At 51.8% G+C, this 16,423-nt stretch overlaps 1 protein-coding gene across 7 annotated transcripts in view; it reads right to left on the bottom strand.

Annotated features, from left to right (window-relative positions):
- Positions 1-11,303, bottom strand: part of MLPH (melanophilin) — a 33,307-nt gene extending 22,004 nt beyond the window's left edge. For 4 of the 7 annotated variants that reach the window (XM_067298707.1, XM_067298710.1, XM_067298708.1 and 1 more), the window contains exons 1-6: positions 10,981-11,303; positions 5,043-5,264; positions 4,364-4,473; positions 2,510-2,548; positions 1,821-1,915; positions 507-635 (exon numbers count right to left, since the gene is read on the bottom strand). In XM_067298707.1, the coding sequence (XP_067154808.1) occupies positions 507-635; positions 1,821-1,915; positions 2,510-2,548; positions 4,364-4,473; positions 5,043-5,264; positions 10,981-11,090 (705 nt within the window). In that variant the 5' untranslated portion in view covers positions 11,091-11,303. The remainder of the gene's footprint in view (positions 1-506; positions 636-1,820; positions 1,916-2,509; positions 2,549-4,363; positions 4,474-5,042; positions 5,265-10,980) is intronic. The other 3 variants (XM_067298709.1, XM_067298712.1, XM_067298713.1) reach the window with 1 other exon arrangement.
- Positions 11,304-16,423: the final 5,120 nt, after the last annotated feature.

Here is a 16,423-nt window from a genome sequence, read left to right as displayed (position 1 = left end):
CACGCCAGCTCTGTAGGAGTTTCACAAAGGTAGTGTTACCCTGCTCCTTGATGCTGCTGGCAGACTACATCCCTAGTGCCACCACACGGAGAAAAAGGCCAAAAAGCAGCGGGGATGATGGGAGAGAAGGCTGGTTCCATTCCGTTCATTGAATATTGAATGTTCAACTTGAAAGAAGTAGCTGGAAACTAAGGTACCCCATAGCCTTGGGACAACAGAAGAAAACAGTTCTCTGCTGCCATCAGCAAAGAAATCAGAAGGAAGGCCAGAGAAACTTGCTGTCCCATCCTACCACTCGTCCTCACTGCAGTTTCATGTCCTACTTCTGACCCAACCTTAGAGAAAGGACTTCTTAAAATGGAAGAAGAGACAGCAAGCAGGGCAAGAGAGAACGTCATCACCTACCCAAACCACCATGCAATCGGATAGCTGGAGGAGGTAACAGAGGCAGCAAGGAGGGAGGGAGGGAGAGACAGAAATGCAGCCCCCCACCACTCTCCCAGTACCTGGAAGCCACCTGGGCTGCTGGCTGCTGGAGAAAGCTGCACAGACTGGCGGCGAGACTGAGCAGAGTAGTCTGAGTCCAGCTCAAAATCAAAGGGATGAACAGACAGCAGGCGCTTTGTCTTGCGCATCTTAGGCAGCGTAGAAGAAAGGAAAATTCAGCATAAAACTCAGCTGATCTTGAAGCAAGGGGGAGGGAGGGCTCGGGTCTCCTGTGTGCAGGGAACTGGGTGTAAAGGACAGCGTGTGCACACAGTGTGCTTGCTCATACTGGAGGAAAACAGGGTTCCTGATTTCCACAATCTTTGGATGAGGACCGAGGCTTTGAGCAGGCAGTGGGAAACTCTCCTGGTTTATAAGAGCACTACGGGAAAGCTGGCCAGGTTATGCCTCAGAGGAAAGTCCAGGACCTGCATTTGAGTCCTGAAGCATTTCCTTGCCTCCAGCGAGGGGATAAGTCAGGGACAGCTGTGGTCAAGCCTCCAAGACTTTATGGGATCAGATCAAAAGGAGGTATCAAGTGCGTGAAATGCAGCAAATATCCATAGCCACTGGCTAAAATGGTACGTATACAACAGCAGGTATCGAACGGTACTAGCATTTCAAACACACAGGCAGATTTCACACACACTGCAAGGATAAACACACTTCATATCAGGACTTCTTAATTTGCATTTCAATCTACGCACACAGTCCCAGAACAACCCAGGAGATAAACTGATACACTCATGAATCGGTTAAAAGCTGATCTTTAAAGACATGAAATGGACATAGTTAAGAAGTCCTCTTTCACATTTAATAATAACCCCTACCGCATGCATAGATCTTTTTACCTGGGAGCCCTTTATAAAGGGTGGGTTTTACTGTAGCTCCCAGGTTAAGGAGTGGGAAAGAGAGGCCCAGAGAAGCAAAATGCTCAAGATCATACCGCAGACACTCGCTCAGAGCTAAGGGCAAAAGCCAGGTCTTCCAAGACCCAGGCCTGTGCTTTGCTGTCTTATCAAGTATCTGTTCTTTGAATAAAAAAGAGGTGGGTATGGGTAGGAGCTGGGACTTGCATATTTATTAAGGACTTCCTGAGTGTCAGGAACAGGTCCTTTTTTTTTTTTTTTTTCTTTCCCAGAGGGCAAATATCTGGAGTTTTATTGACTTGGCTGTTTCTACACAATCTGAAGTGGGGTTTATCACAGAGAACGAAAACAGAGGGAAGGCCCTGATTTTGAACAAGGCACAGAAAGCCACCACCACCCAAGGAAGGCCAGAAGCAGCTGAGGGCACAGAGGCGGGCAGAACAGGCCACAGACGGAAACGCTCACTCTGCTGTAGCACTCTGCTTCGGCTCCACGAAGGGCATCATCTTCGTTGTCACTGTCATCCCCAGTCCCACCACTGGCAGGGAGCTGGTATTCACCTGGAGGAAGACAACGTCATGGCGTGCATGGGAGACTCCAGCACCCCCTTCCTGGCAGTTTTCCCCTTGGGCACACCAATGCACCTGTAGGTGAGGTTGTGCTGCTTGTGTGGGTTGAAAAGGGCTGGATTAGGAGTATCGCTCCTCCCCCGATCCCCCTCCGCACACCACACGGTGGCCAGCAGGTCACATAACTAAAAAGAAGGGGATGAAGCACGGAAAATGGGCAGCAGATTCCTATGCCAGCCCCACTGCTGAGGCTGGCACGCAGTGACGCCACAGCCTAAGGCCTGTAAGCTAGGGGCTTTTTGGGGTGCAGCTCCTAGGCAGCAGCACAGATATCTACGGGTAGCACTTGATCTTGCAGAAGCTTGGATGGGCTCTCATTGCTTCGCCTTCAAGCTCTGCTCCTCACAGACGGGGAAGCGACCACGGCAGGAGCCACCATGTGCCTGCACCTCGGGGACCACCCTCAGGTCTAGTGCGCCCCATGGCCAGAGGGCGTGAAAAGCAAAAGGCATTGAGAACCTGTCTTGGATTTGAAGCCATCTGCTGCAATTCTCTTTTAAACAGTAGTCCGAAAAATAAACTTACTGTTAATGTCTGGCAGGCTGTAAACTCTGTCATGAAGACCTAAATGAGAAGAAGAATTTGGGGAAAAAAATAAATAAATACATTTTCTCCACATACCTTGCATGGAACAAGCCTCTGAGCTAAAATTAACTGGAGTTCCCCCTCTCTAACCATCACAAGACACAATCAGCAAAAAGACTCTTTAGAGAGAAAAAAACCATGTACTGGGAGACAGGACTTGACTTTTCAAAATTGAAGAGCTTATTGCCACCACTTCCCCAGGCCTAATGACACATACCACTGCCTGGGGATGTGGCAGGAGGGGAAGCCACAGCTGGGCCCGCAAATGACATAGGGCCGCTCAAAATGCAACGGCCCAGCATCATTCTGCCAAATTACCTGCAACCAGAGACATCCCACGAGGATATTCTTGCTTGCTCAAGGGTCAAGCCATTTCACCAGTGTTAATTAAGTAACAGTAACAAAATCATCTCTCTTTCTTCAGAAGACATCAGAATCTCAATTTATAGATTTCTAGACCCTAAAGCACTGTAATCCTCGTGCTCAGTTTGGTTCTCTCTCGGATTGTCCTTGCTGCGTGGTCTGATGCATTTTCAGATGAACACTACATAAACTGTTCCTCAGTCCTTTAATTTCACATTCAGTGCTGCTACCCTCCACGCTCTTTACAGTGTTTCTGCACTGAGTGGTCTGGAGAGAAGAACAATCGGACCGGCTGAATCAGCTCGCGCTGATGCTGTTTGCGCAAACTTTTCCATGGCTCTCCATCGGGGGAATAAAATTACCTTACCCACGTTGTTTCGTAAAAGCAACAGACAAAGCACTACTGCAACTTTTTGAACGGCAACTAAAAGCTATCCAGTAAATAACACTGCATTAACAGCAACTGTGAACATACGTTTGTTTACACACTATCAGATCAATCTCAGAAATAACGAAGACCCATAAGGCTCTAAAGAACATAGCAATAGCGATACCTAACTCGCTAATTTTAATATAGTTTTGTCAGTGCCAGAGCTTTGTCAGATTTCCCATGACCTAATGATTTTCACAGCCAAAACCAAGCACTGGCTCTATCCACACTCTGTTTTTCGGAGCTGCAGGTTAAACGTGAGTTATTTTCACAAGCTCTCTTCTGCCACCAAAAGAATCAGAAGAAAGAAAAGCAAGAGCTGCAATTCTTGCATAATTCCAGCCTTCAGGATGTAAGAATTTGAAAACTAAGTGGGAAATATTCTGAATTCTGCGGCAAAATCTTAAACCTTAACAGGGGAAAATATTTCCACCAACAACATCTGCACAGACGCTCTCAGTACGAACACACCACTTTGAACGTCCGCTTCCTCCCCCCAGGATTTTTGAGCGGTCTCGAAAGCATGTGCCACAGGCTTCCCTCTGCTCCCCTTTCATTACAGCTGGCCTGTCTCCTGCTGAGGAAACTCAGCAGCTGTCAAGGCAGAAATCACGGCTAGCCACACACAAATCCCGGCTGGCCGCAGGCAGAGCAGAGGAAGAGGGGAGGAGGTTTAAAACCTGAAAAGCACTGCCACCTGCCGACAACCGGGACCGCAAACGCTCCCTGCCACCGCAAACACCATCCCGACAGGGCTGAAACCTCAGTGCCGGGCTGCACCCGCAGTCGCAGGGAAGGGGGTTTGCTGCAGGGAGCGTTAAATCCTGGACCGCCTCAGATGCGCTGACAGATGACTTCAAACTCTGGCCTCGTAGCCAAATGGGGACTCAGACCGACCTCAGCCTAATGTTGGCTGGACGCTGGCAGGTCTGTTCACAATGCTGCACAGGCGTCTGCTCGGCACCCACACGCAGCAGGCCAGGAGAAACCCTGCTCCTCACCTGGCTGCAACCTGCCGTAGAGTGACTGCAGCACTTTGGCACTTCCGAACCGCTTGAAACGGGACCGCACGTGCTCGTAGTACCACTCGAGGGACCCAATCTTCACAATCCTGCCCGAAGAGAGGAGAGAAAACGTACAGGTGAGCCAGCGCAGCCACACTCTGGACAAGCAGGCCCTCACCCAGCACCCATCAACCCTTAATGCAGGGACTCCCATGCCCTTAGCAGACTGGGGAGCAAATACCGGACGCAGGAAAACTGCAGCATTTATTTCCTCACCACCTGAGTGGGCATGGGCAGATTTTTTTTCCTGCTGTGGGTGAAGGAGAGTGTACAAATGTTTAGCTGGCTGTTCAGTGACCAGCTGGGTTTGAAAGGTGTAGATGTCTCTCTGCAAATCTGCGAGGTCCATCCGTGCAGCACAGCATGGGGCCTGTCATGCACCACACATGCCGATATGACCCGGGTTTTCCAACACATTTTATTGCCAAAGTTTCCGGAAAAAGTGGAAACGGTCTCTCCCATTTCTTTAACAAAAACAGGCCCTGTTTCCCAGCTAGCCTAGGGGGGATGCTGAGTTCGGGAACACAGGGTTTCTTGAGCCTCAGCCCAAAGGCCCGTCCTGCCTCTCGCCTCCATCACGATACCCTGCCGAGGGGACGTGCCGGCCGGCCGGTACCTGGATAAGCGGCAGGGGTCGCAGACCCAGCCTTGCTCCTTTTTGTTGTAGCGGCTGCAGTTCTTGCAGGTGTAGAAACGGCAGTCCAGGCATTGTCGCTTGCTGTTTAGCAGGAACTTGAAGGGCTGGAGGCAGTGGACGCAGTGGGTTTCGTTGAGGTGGGACTGATTCGTCAGGAACTCTCTCTTGCTGCTCTCCTTGTCGATCTTGCATTTCAGCTCCCTGCGGAAAAATCCCAACCAAAGGAACATGCATCAGCGGATGAGACAGGGATACAGGTACAGCAGGGCCAAGAATAACTCTGACTGCAGCCTTGGGGTCAGCGAACACAACGCTTATCAGACAAACACCGGCCCAAACGCTGTTCCTGCTCTCGCTGTTGTAAATCTGCAGCAACCTCAAGGAAATCAGTGCTACCGCTCCAATTTTTACATCAGTGTATCCATGAGCAGAATTTCTCTGCTAAGTGATTTTTTTAATTCACCCTGGGTGCTTTTTCCAACATAAGATAATCTCGCTGAGCTCTGCAACCTCTCACATGGCAAACTCCATAACACTTAATCATTTTAGGGAACAATTTTCCAGGGAACGTCCCGAGTCCCGCAGCTTGTGGAAACAGCTGTAGGGCAGATCTAATTTAGTAACATGTCACGGATTAAATAAGCAGAGCTGAGCAAAGAAGTGATGCTGGGCTCCAGATTCAGAGCAAATGACTATACATTAGGGTCTGCCGCTTCTAAATTTCAGGCGCGATTTGGCTGTGCCAAAATCCGTCCCATTTCCCTCGCAGGGTATTGACCACAAATGGCAGGAACCCCAGCAGAGCAACTGTTCTCACAAAGCCTCTGGCCGCATCCCAACCCACCGTGGCCTTTGAGCCTGGAGTCCAGCCGGGAATTAAAAGCTTTTCTGGAATTCTTAGCAACGAAAAGCAATCAGAGATTAAAAAGGACGTGTCAAGCAACCGTAGCGAATGGTCTGACCAGAGAACTATCCGCAGTTCAGAAAACCAGGTTATATTCGAAACGCCTGGCTATGAGCTAGGGCTCTGGGAAGCAGCAGCCTGGAACAACCGGAAGGAGAGAGGGAACCCTTGCATGCACTGACCCTTGCTGGACGGAGCGTCGGGCTGCTGGGACTTCACCGTGGGATTTCACCACCCATTCTGGCAGGTTTTAATCTAGACCTTCGGTGCTAAATCCAGCAGAGGTTTTTATTAAAGGCAGCAGTGACTCGCAGCGATGTTTCGGGTGTTCTGGAGGAAGCGGCTGCAGGAGATGCTCGTGCCAGACCCGTGAACGCCCAACTAACGCAAGCGCTTTCAAGGAGCACGCTCTCCTGGCGCTCTGCTTCACAACAGGCTTTCCGGGCTAGCCCGACCAGCTTATTAGAGCAGGTCCCCACGCAGGTTCAGCCCCAGACTGAACCCTCAGCAATAGCCAGGGGCAGCTAAAATGCACATTGCAACCTGCCGAGCTGGCAAGCACCTCCACGTTGAAGGCAAGGACCTGCTGCATTACCTGAAGGCTTTCTATTTGTTCTCTGTGCAACACACTCGCTCAGATATGTTTGTCTTTTGGGCTACGGTTTAAAGACAGTGTTTGATTTGTAGGGAAGGTCCTAGAAGGCTTGTTTTCTGTAGAGGCAGGGTAAGGAAGCTGCATTTTCCAGAACAGAAATCAGCCTGGGCCAGAAACCTCAAGCAATCAGGTGGCTTCCCAAGCTTTGCACCCGATCTGGTAGCTACACCATTGCTAAACTTTCCTCTGGCGCTTCCTAATGGAGATGGGTGTAACCGAGAAACAGAAAGCTTAAGTGCTAGATTAACAAAGCCAGCTCAGAAGACAAAATACTCAGTTGATTTAAAGCACCTCCTCCCACCACCCCAAGGACTGGTCGGAGAGACAGGAAGGTCCCAGGGCTGCTTCACAAGCCCAGCACGGAGCACAAGACTTCTGGTTTTGCTTCTCGCACCCTCCGAGCTGCCAGAGAGCGGGGAGACCGGTGAGGCTGTGCCAGGCTGTGGCTGACACTGGGACAACCGCCGCGCAGACTGGGGATCCTTCACAGACTCGCGGGATGCCGCGACTCCCACCACAGCAGTCGGTCTGTCTGTCTGTTGTCACGAATGGCATGAATATAATCAAACAGAAAATCTCCATTTAACCAAATTGGGTTGCTCATTAGGGATAAGCTCTCATTTTTTCCTGGGAAGGCTTTTATAACCAGCTTGCCGCCAGCACGTTGGACCGTGTTTGCTGTTACATTGGAGCATTATCAATTTACATTAACCAAGGATCTGGAACATAGAAAATCAGCATAAAGACTGAATCGGACACCGTGTTTTTACATTCACTATCCTAGCGGTGTTTCTGACAATTTAGTGCAAATACCAAGCAGTAAATTTCTATCTGGCTATTAAACCCCGAAACAGAAACCCCACAAAGGTGCAGACCGTGCTAGCTTTACAAGCCACCTTCTAACCACATGAGTCAAGGAAACAGGCCTGTTTACACTTGCCTTTGTTTTTGTTTTTTAAACAGGCGCTGCAGGTACCTAAATCAGTGCCCTGATCTTAACACTAGCAAAAGAGCAGCACCCAAGCCAGAGGATTAAAACACAAACAAAGAGGAGGAAGCAGATTTCTTCGGGACGCTGCTGGCCTTTGAATATTGATCTACGGCTTTGTAGGAAGGGCCTACCTGGCCATGGCTTTCAGGTGCTATCCCAAAGCTCTGGGTTGCGCCCAGAGGTCCTTTTCTGCTCTACGCTCAGGCTGCGTCCAGCAGGATCCGATCTTTCGCTGAACTGCTTTTTCTCCTTTTCCGAGCTGGTCAGAGCCCTTCACCCCCCTGCCTTGCCAACGAGAGTTGTCGAAGGAAGGACAAGTCTCAGCCAAACCAGTTTAAAACCCGGACATTGTTTAACTTCTCAGGCGAAGCACTTTGCTCGCATGGCAATGCGGTATCTGGCCAGCTGAAGCTTTTGCCCAATTCTGATGAAGAGCTTTTTGCAAAAAAAGACAGCACAGAGGGGAAGCAGAAAGGGAGGAAAAAGACCAAGGAGGGGTGGCTGCTCCTCCAAGGCTTGCGTGTTGGGACAGGCCTAGGGAAAGACAAAACAAATGGAGATGGTCAGAGCACAGAGGGAGGACGTGTGCCCGCAGGTCCCCCCATAATAAAGGCCTGTCACATCGTGTCCCAACTTGTTGCAGGCAGAAAACTGCTCGCACATCTCCCTGTCTGGCATGGGCGAGCGCGGCAGCCTCTCCCAGCCCGGGGGACTTGTCTGGCAGCCGGTGCCAGGCGCTGTATAAATATCCGACGTAGGCCCTGAGCTAGGGCCGAGGCAGCTGCACAAGTTTCAGGCTCAGCTGAGGAGCCCCACGAACAGCCTCAGGCCCGGGAACGCAGGTAGCCAACGGCGTGCGCACCACACCGGAAGCGGCCAGCGCTCCAAGCGCCTGTGCGGGAAGGAGAGGTCGAGATATACTTGCCTGTATGCACAGAATAAACCTCGCTCACGTGAATCGCCTCCTACCCGTGCCGACTGGACAAACAGGAGTGTTTATCCTGCCTGCGACCTCGGGGACGCTCAGACAAAATAGGCTCCTTTCCCTAACACTGACTTTGGATCCAAACTTCCTCCTGCCTTTGGCTTTCATTTGCAAAGCCAGTTGTTTTGGAAAACCCCAAAACCTTGCACACAAGCAGCGCCTTTCTTTATGCTCTTCTCTAGAGCTTACCCAGATCTCTGCTCTACCCTATCAGCTTCAGCAGCGGCAGGCACCACAGAGTTAATGTAAACCCTCCGGGGGTGGAAAGCAATTAATGTGGTAGAACAGGACATTTCGGAGGCTGCAGCATTCCAGGCGTGCCCCCGAGCTCGGCAGCACCGAGCCGGCTCGCGCCTGGCCAGACTGCAAAACAAAATTGGAAAGCCAGGTTCTGCACCCTACACCCCGGCACTCACTTCGGGAGCCTCGTGGGCATCGGAGCGGGCTTACACAAGCCCGGCTGGCACCAAGGTCACGTAGGCAAGGGATCAGCATCGCCTGCTTCTGTGCCGCAGGGCACGGCAATGTCTGCTCCCACCTTTCTCCTCCAGGTAAAGCTCAGGGCCATCATAAGGGAGACACCTAGCCTTTCCAGGTAACCATATATTTTTTAAAACACCCTTGTCTGATCTCCGTCCTGCGCTTCAGAGCTACCAGCAGAGGAAGGCAACAGACGATGACACTGAATTATCTCTGCCGCCCACACAGGGTGGTTTTTCTTAGGCAAAAGTTAATCAGGAGATTCAAAAATTTGTGTCCGAGAACTTTTTGCGGCTGATGGCGTACTGGTTCCCCATCGGCTCTCCCTGGCCTGGGCTGGACCAGGTGCTCTGGGCAGACGACGGATGAGACGGCCCAGCCTGGCATCCCTGTCAGTGCAAGCTGGTTGCCCAGGAATTTTGGCCTGCTGCCAGATCACCCGTGAGCTTCTGTCGCCCGCTTCGACCAGAAACACGAGGAAGCCCACTACAGCTTGGTGTTTTGAACCCCCCTTTGCAACAGAAGAAGCTGTTTTCCCACCAGCCATCATCAAATTACGCAGCAAATTGCAGAAGACCGAGAGGCTCCTGCGCAGTCTTGCATGTCATGAAAAGCGATTTTTTCAAACCTAATTCCTTCTTTAGCAGCAAACTGCTAATCCTGTAAACAAAGTATAAGAGGATGCAGTTCTCTTCTAAATCAACACGCTGCATACCAAAACAGCTGGCCTGAAGCCAGCATCAGGTATTTATCACGTTTAACAAACTCACCAGAAAATAGATAACCACACCTTTTTGCATTGGGACTGAACTTTAAGTGTCTGTCACCTCTTCTGCTTCACTGACTGAGTTTAGACCCTGCTCAGATGCAGATATCCCAAGTGAACATCGAAGGAGCATGACCCTCACCCACACCATCCCGTATCACTCCTCTCTGATCCAACAGAAAGGAATCAAGGAGCTCTCAGGCCCTGGAGAAGAGCTGAGCCATCTGGCCGGCTCGCAAAATTCAGAGCTAAGTGGGGTTAGCACTGCCCAAAAGTGGCCTTGGAGCACCGGCTATCACGTTCAGATAACAGTGAAAACTTAGCCAAACCCTAAGCAGGCTGAACAGGGATGCTGCAGCTGCTTAAAATAAATCCAAGAAATTCTGAGTTCAAGGTAACGACTAACAAGGCCAGGGAATCTTCTCACACTCAAATTTCAACTGATCATTTTTTTAACCAGCGCTTTTGTCAAGCGTCCTATGTACAAGAACTTAGACGATATCTTAATTTGCTGTTCCAGTGATTTTCAATCTTTGCCCAATTTGCAGATCCCTAAAATTTTCCAGGAATGGCATAGACCCCCACATAGTGCACTTAAGCCTATTGACAACAGGTTTACTCCTCTCAGTTATCTTCCAAGGAACCTCCAGAAGGCGTCTGTGGACTCCCAGGACCCACCAGACCACTGAACACCACCCTCCTGTACTGAACGCGTGAGAACCATTAAATAAAGCAAAGGCGACGGAGCCAAATCTGATCGCTTGCTCTCAAGTAAGCTCTCCCTGTGCAATCCACGCAAGCATCGAACCCGACGCCAGCCAAGGGCACTTCCTCAGCGGATACTTAAGACACATGAGCTGCCCGCGCTACAGGGATCTGCGTCAATGCTCACACCCCTCGGAAGAATGCCACCTTGCACCTCTGCAGCAGGAAGGCATCACCTTGCAGCTGACAACCTATTAATCACTACGCGTGCGTCACAGTCGGGTCCTGGCTGTTCCTCCTTGCCTTCGGCTTCAATCTTTTCTTTTATTTCTACGTCCCCCTACTCAGCAGGGGGGGATGCAGGGATCTACGGCCACGGCTTCCTTCAGCAAGTCGCCGAACCTTGCAAAACCCACGGAGAAGATACTCACTCCAGCCGCTCTTCCTCTTTCTTCCGCAGATCAAAGTCCCGTTGAACGACTTCCCAAACATGCTTGGCCTCTTCATCAGTCAGCTTGGAAAGATCCAGCTTCCTTCCCATCTTGCGTCGCCGAGTCTAAACGACAAAAGCAGCCGCGTCTCAGGCAGGGCCGTGCAGGAGGCGGCACTGCTGACCCGAGTCCGCCCCGTTCCTCGCCTACCCTAGGAGAGACCAGGCACCGGGAGAGGGGGAGAGGCCGGCTCCCCCTCCGAGGCTGTCCATGCAACCTGGCTCATTCAGGGCTCTCGGTGGGCGAGCGAGCTCCTCAAAACGCAGCGGCCGGTCTGCCGAGAGAGCCCGCCCTGGGAGGCAGGCGGCAGGACTGGCCGGGGCTTATCAGCTGCGGATACTCCCTGCCAGACAGGAAAGCTGCCCTGCCTTCCCCCAGGTCCTGCTGGCAGAGCTGCAGGCAACTCCAGACCTTGTCTGCCTGGCTTTGCTCAAACGAAGCATTTATTTGCAGGCTAGCTGCCTGCTTTTAAAAGGGGTGTGCAACTCCAATCGACCTTAAAACACGCTGACCCCCCTCCCGCCCCCCCCCAAGGCAGGCCATGGTGCTTGGGAGGGGGCTGATGCCACCACCAGCGTCACCCTCCCAGATATCAGCCCCACGCGCTTCCAAGCGCTCTCACGGAAGGGGCACTGCTGACTTGGGAAGCTGAGCTTTTCCTGCAGCAAACAGGACAGACTTGCCCTGATTTAGAGTTACCAAGAAAAGATGGTTTGACAAGATTAAAAAAAAAATCAAAAATGCTGGAATGCATCCTATACCAGAAGGAATATATTGAAATCGAAATAATTCAATTACCAAAGCTGCCCTCATTACTGTATTTGCTGTTCTCTCTTTCTGTAAAACACTCCCTGTGCCACCAAGCAGGACTCCCTGGGAACTTGGATGGGAAAAGAAATCCGTTTCTTGTCTTTATCAGAGAAAATACCAACATTCACCCATTTTTTTTTCCCCTGACAGGCACCTAAACAAAGAGCAAGAGAGCAGCGCTGAAGATAAAAGCATTCTGCCAGGCAGAGACAGTTCAGTCTGCTGGGACTCGTCTCCCGGTCACCACCAGCCACCCTTCCTGCCAGGCGGGAAGGCGTTGTGCCACTCGGCCGCTGCATTTTGTCCACGTGGTGCAGAGAATTATCCACCCCGGTAACTCCCTTGAAACGAAAGGATTAGACTAACCTCTACGAACAGAGCCAGAAAAGGACTTTGAATCCAACCTTGGACAAATCTTGTGCTGAAAAAGTAATTATTGTAGATATAACTTTGAGTTAGACGTGGGAAGGGAACGTGCGATCTGCGCTGGAAGTCACAAATTGATTTCTCGCTCCTCTGCCAGCAGAGACGCGATCCCACCAAAAGCAATTAGTTTATTGGCAGGAGCGAGACACGAGTTGAGCAGCTCCTTATATAAGCGCATCTGAGAGCCAGTGCGCCTCACTGCATCCAAACAGCAGAGCGGGTCAACAGATACTAATTAACATCACAAGGAGACCCTGTTTGAGGACCTTTTAGCACAATTATGCCAAGAGCTCAAACGCCTGGGTTTGCACCCGTCCCGAATACGAGGGCGAGCAGATAAGGGGGTGGCGGGCACCGGCCAACGTCTCATGACCAGTCGCAACGCCCACAGAATAAATTGCAAGTATTGCATTTTCCCTGGAGGTGCCTTCCTTCAGGGAAACTGCAGCCCCCCTCTCCCCCAAACAACAGTATATAAATCAGCAAAGAAAGATTTTCTTTTTCCCGTTGCAAAGCAGTTTGTTGAATTTTGCAGCAATTGCCAGCTTCCAGTGAGCACAGCCTCCGCTTTGAGAAAGAAAATTAAATCTGCCTGACCACAGCGGTTTCCCCTGTCACTTCTTCCTCTTACAAGCATGCATAAAGGCCCCCAAATCTTATAAAGTCATGTAAAAGAAAAAGAAAAAAGAAACAGAAGCACAGTCACACTGACACTAATATCACAAGTCAAAAAAGCCAGATGTAACAACAAGTCAGCCTCCGGCTCGCTCTAACACTGCTCAGGGGGGATATGCTGATTTACACCCCTGCCTACGCCAGCTTTCCTCCTCAGGCCATGGATGACTCCAACGGGCGTCCTTGCTCCCAGCGTAGGGACAGCCCAGGCACCCGGCCAAGGTGCAGGAGCTTCCAAAAGCCAGAGAGAGTCAAACCAGGAGTGGCACCTCCTCAAGACCATCTCCAAGCCAGGGGTGAAGCAGACACAAGGCCCTCATTCAGGGCAGCAGAGCGAAAGCAGCCCAGCTCCGACAAACAAGGCAGCAGGGAGCATTTGCTGCTGACCCGGAGGAAGCCTGTGCTGCAGACTCACGGGTGCCTCTGTCTCTCCCTCCACCTCTCTGCAGTCATCTCCAAGTCATGAGATTTCTTAGGTCTGTGATCACATTCCTTCTCTCTTCAGCTTCTTGGCAGTTTTATAAAGACCTCTTATCATCTTGGTCACGCCAGAGCAGAACAAGCAGGACGGGGAAGAGCGGGGTACAATGCAGCAGCTATTTCTGTACATGACCCGTCAGGCATCGTTATGGGTCTTACTATTAATATGACTACTTAATTATGTTACCGCATGACCATATCTCATGCAGAGGCAACCAGAACGACTCCAACAGCCTTGCTTAAAGAAAAGGGTCCTTCAACGTCTGTTGGTTAACTTTCACGGAAAACGATGCTCTGACATCAGTTGCAATTGGAAAGCTACAGTCATGAAGGATTAGAAAACATTTGTTTTACTACCACGAGCAACACTGAGCAGTTCCTATTCTGTTTCCAGCTTGCCTTTGAAAGGTAGTGAATTCCCCAACTTCTGTTTACCGAGTAGCGCCTCAGTATGAAGGGAAACCAGGACACTTGCCTACAAAAAGCTAGCGGCGAGGGTCCCACCAGGAACTAAATTTTTGCACAGGAACAGCCTTCTGCCTTTGGATTTTCAGTAGTGAACTGGGTGAACTCGGTCTTGCATCCGTGTGTCATTTGCAGGGATTAAAAATATAATTCAAGCATCCGCCTGTGCACAGGTGGTAAAATACCTGGCAAAGGCTGTCACCCTCTAAAGCATGGGCATAGGAATTACCAAAGTAAACAGTAGCTGAACAAACATGAGTTAATCCCGTTTGAATCAACGTGACCTCAAGGCCACTTCAGACACAGGTGTTTTAATGGAGTGTTACCTATTGCAACCCAGCAGTAACAGATGAAAACACAGGGTGTTTTGGGCTAAACAGATCGGCAGCAGCTGTGCGTGAATCCTGCCTGCAGTCTGGGAGATGTGATTTGAGAAACACTTTGAGCATCAGAGCCTGGATCTGGGTAAAGTTTGTCACTGATCTCAACAGCACTGATTTAGGGGAGTTGTGCTGGAGATCAGTGGTTCAATACCTCTCAGATGTGAAATGCTCACGGACTGGGCCAGGAGCAGAAATATTTCAAAGGATCACAGGCGAAGATGGAAGTCTTTAAGAACAGCCCAAATAGGACATTAGGCCATAGGAATCTTGCCTTGAGGTAGAAGATGCGCTATTCTAGGATTCTTCATTTTGTTCCCATTGACCAGCCCCAACCAGTTTATAATAAACTCTAAGGTTTTCGCATCATTTTGACAATGATGCCATGCAAGTTTTGTTGAAGACATCAAACTCGGACGATCCTACCAAATTAACAAGAGGGTCATTCAGACAGGGGTTTTTTTTCCTTTGTCTTACATGTAATTCGTGTGGTGCCCAGGATTACAGCTTATGTCAGGGACTTGGACTAGCACTGTCCATACAGAGAGTAACGCTGTAGAGGAGGCTGGAGCTTTGCCGGTCACACCGGAAACCCTGACACCAAAGATGTGACGTGAGAGGAGAAATCAGAATTATCAGGTAAGGACGCTACCTGGATGTTCCTGTCCACTCAACTAGCAGGGTCAAAAACGAGGTATATTTAGGCACGCCGGCGCAGTTTTAGAGCTAGCCGCCCGAGAAACGAAGCGGCTCGCGCGTGTCTCGAGCGCTCGCTTCGGCTGCCTGCGAGCGCAGGCTGTCGTCGCTGAACGGGCTTCTGCTTCGCCAGGGTGCAGAGGGGGTCGCTTCGCCAGGAACGAGGCAGAGCTGAGGCTGCTGAAAGGAAACAGCCCCCAACGTCTGCCCTTTCCTACTCACTGCCTGCCTGCTAAGAGCTGATGTTGGGGGGTTTGGGGTTTTTTTAACCCTAATGAATGCCGGATTTGAGAGCCTGCCGGTCTAAAGCTTGCTCGGACTCTGATTTCAAACCGCCGGTCCCAGGCTCTGAATTAAAGAGCCGGCTAATACGACCCCCCCCCATTTTTAGCACGAATCCCACCTAGCCAAACCCTCCCGCCTGGCTCCCTTCCCGGCCCACCGAGGAGCCGGGAACTGGGGACGGGACGGGACGAGACGTGCGACACCGCTGACGGGGCCAACGGCAATAACGGCGCCCCCCGCGCCCGGACCCCGCCCCGCCCCCCGCCGCGGCCCTACCTGGGCGCTGCCGGCGCGGCGGGCAGGGCGCCTAAAATGGCGGCGCCGCCCCGCGGCCGTGCCGCCCCCGCGGCCTCTCCCCCGCCGCGCCGCGCCGGGCGCCTACTGACCGCCCGGGGCGGGGTGTGAGCGGGAGCGGGGCGCCGGCGGACTCCCCCCCACACACCCCCCGCCGGGGGCAGAGCTTGGGGCTGAGGTGAAATCCTAACGCCTCAACTTCTGCAGCGCCGCTGTGCGCCGAGGCCGCCTTGTTTAACCGCCGTAGCACCTCTGCCGCCCGCGCCGAGCCGCAAGGTGCCTTGGCTTCTGCCGCCTTCCCGGTGTCTCCTAGTCTGAGCAATGCCAACCACCCCTGTGAAGCCACTGGAAGACTTGCCACCTCCTCACATGTTAACAACCCCCCCCCCCCCCCCCAAAACCAGCAGTGCGAGGCCTCGGCTCTGCGGAGGTAACCGCGACCGCTCGGACTCGCCCGAAAGCAAGCAGGGGTTGGAACCGAGCTGGCGCGAAACACCCCCTGGCCAAGGCTCTCTGAACGGCACACCGCAAAAAGTACCCGTGACGCGCTGCCTCCACGGGACCCTGCTAATCTGGCTCGGCCGTTTGCGATGGTCTGATAAACCAGCTGCTTATCAGCGCTCTCTTTTTACGCATCAGGCTGGCTCCGGTCATAAGTGAACATCAGCTGCTGTTCTTCTCCTTCAGCCATCCAGGCAGGCTCGGCGAGCGAGCCCAAGGGCGGCCTAGAAGCCACGGAGCCGCCTGCCTTTGTGTGGTTTTGGGTAAAAGTCTCATGATCCCCCCCCCCCCCGGTGAGCTGCCATGGGAATAACAGCAAGGACGAGAGCAGGCTGGCGAAGCAGAGGCGCTTGCGGCACGTCTCGAAATTA

This window comes from Apteryx mantelli, chromosome 6, assembly GCF_036417845.1.
Source record: "Apteryx mantelli isolate bAptMan1 chromosome 6, bAptMan1.hap1, whole genome shotgun sequence".
Lineage (NCBI taxonomy): Eukaryota > Metazoa > Chordata > Aves > Apterygiformes > Apterygidae > Apteryx > Apteryx mantelli.
Note: the sequence above shows the minus strand (reverse complement) of the source record. Positions and strands in the feature narration are given on the sequence as shown.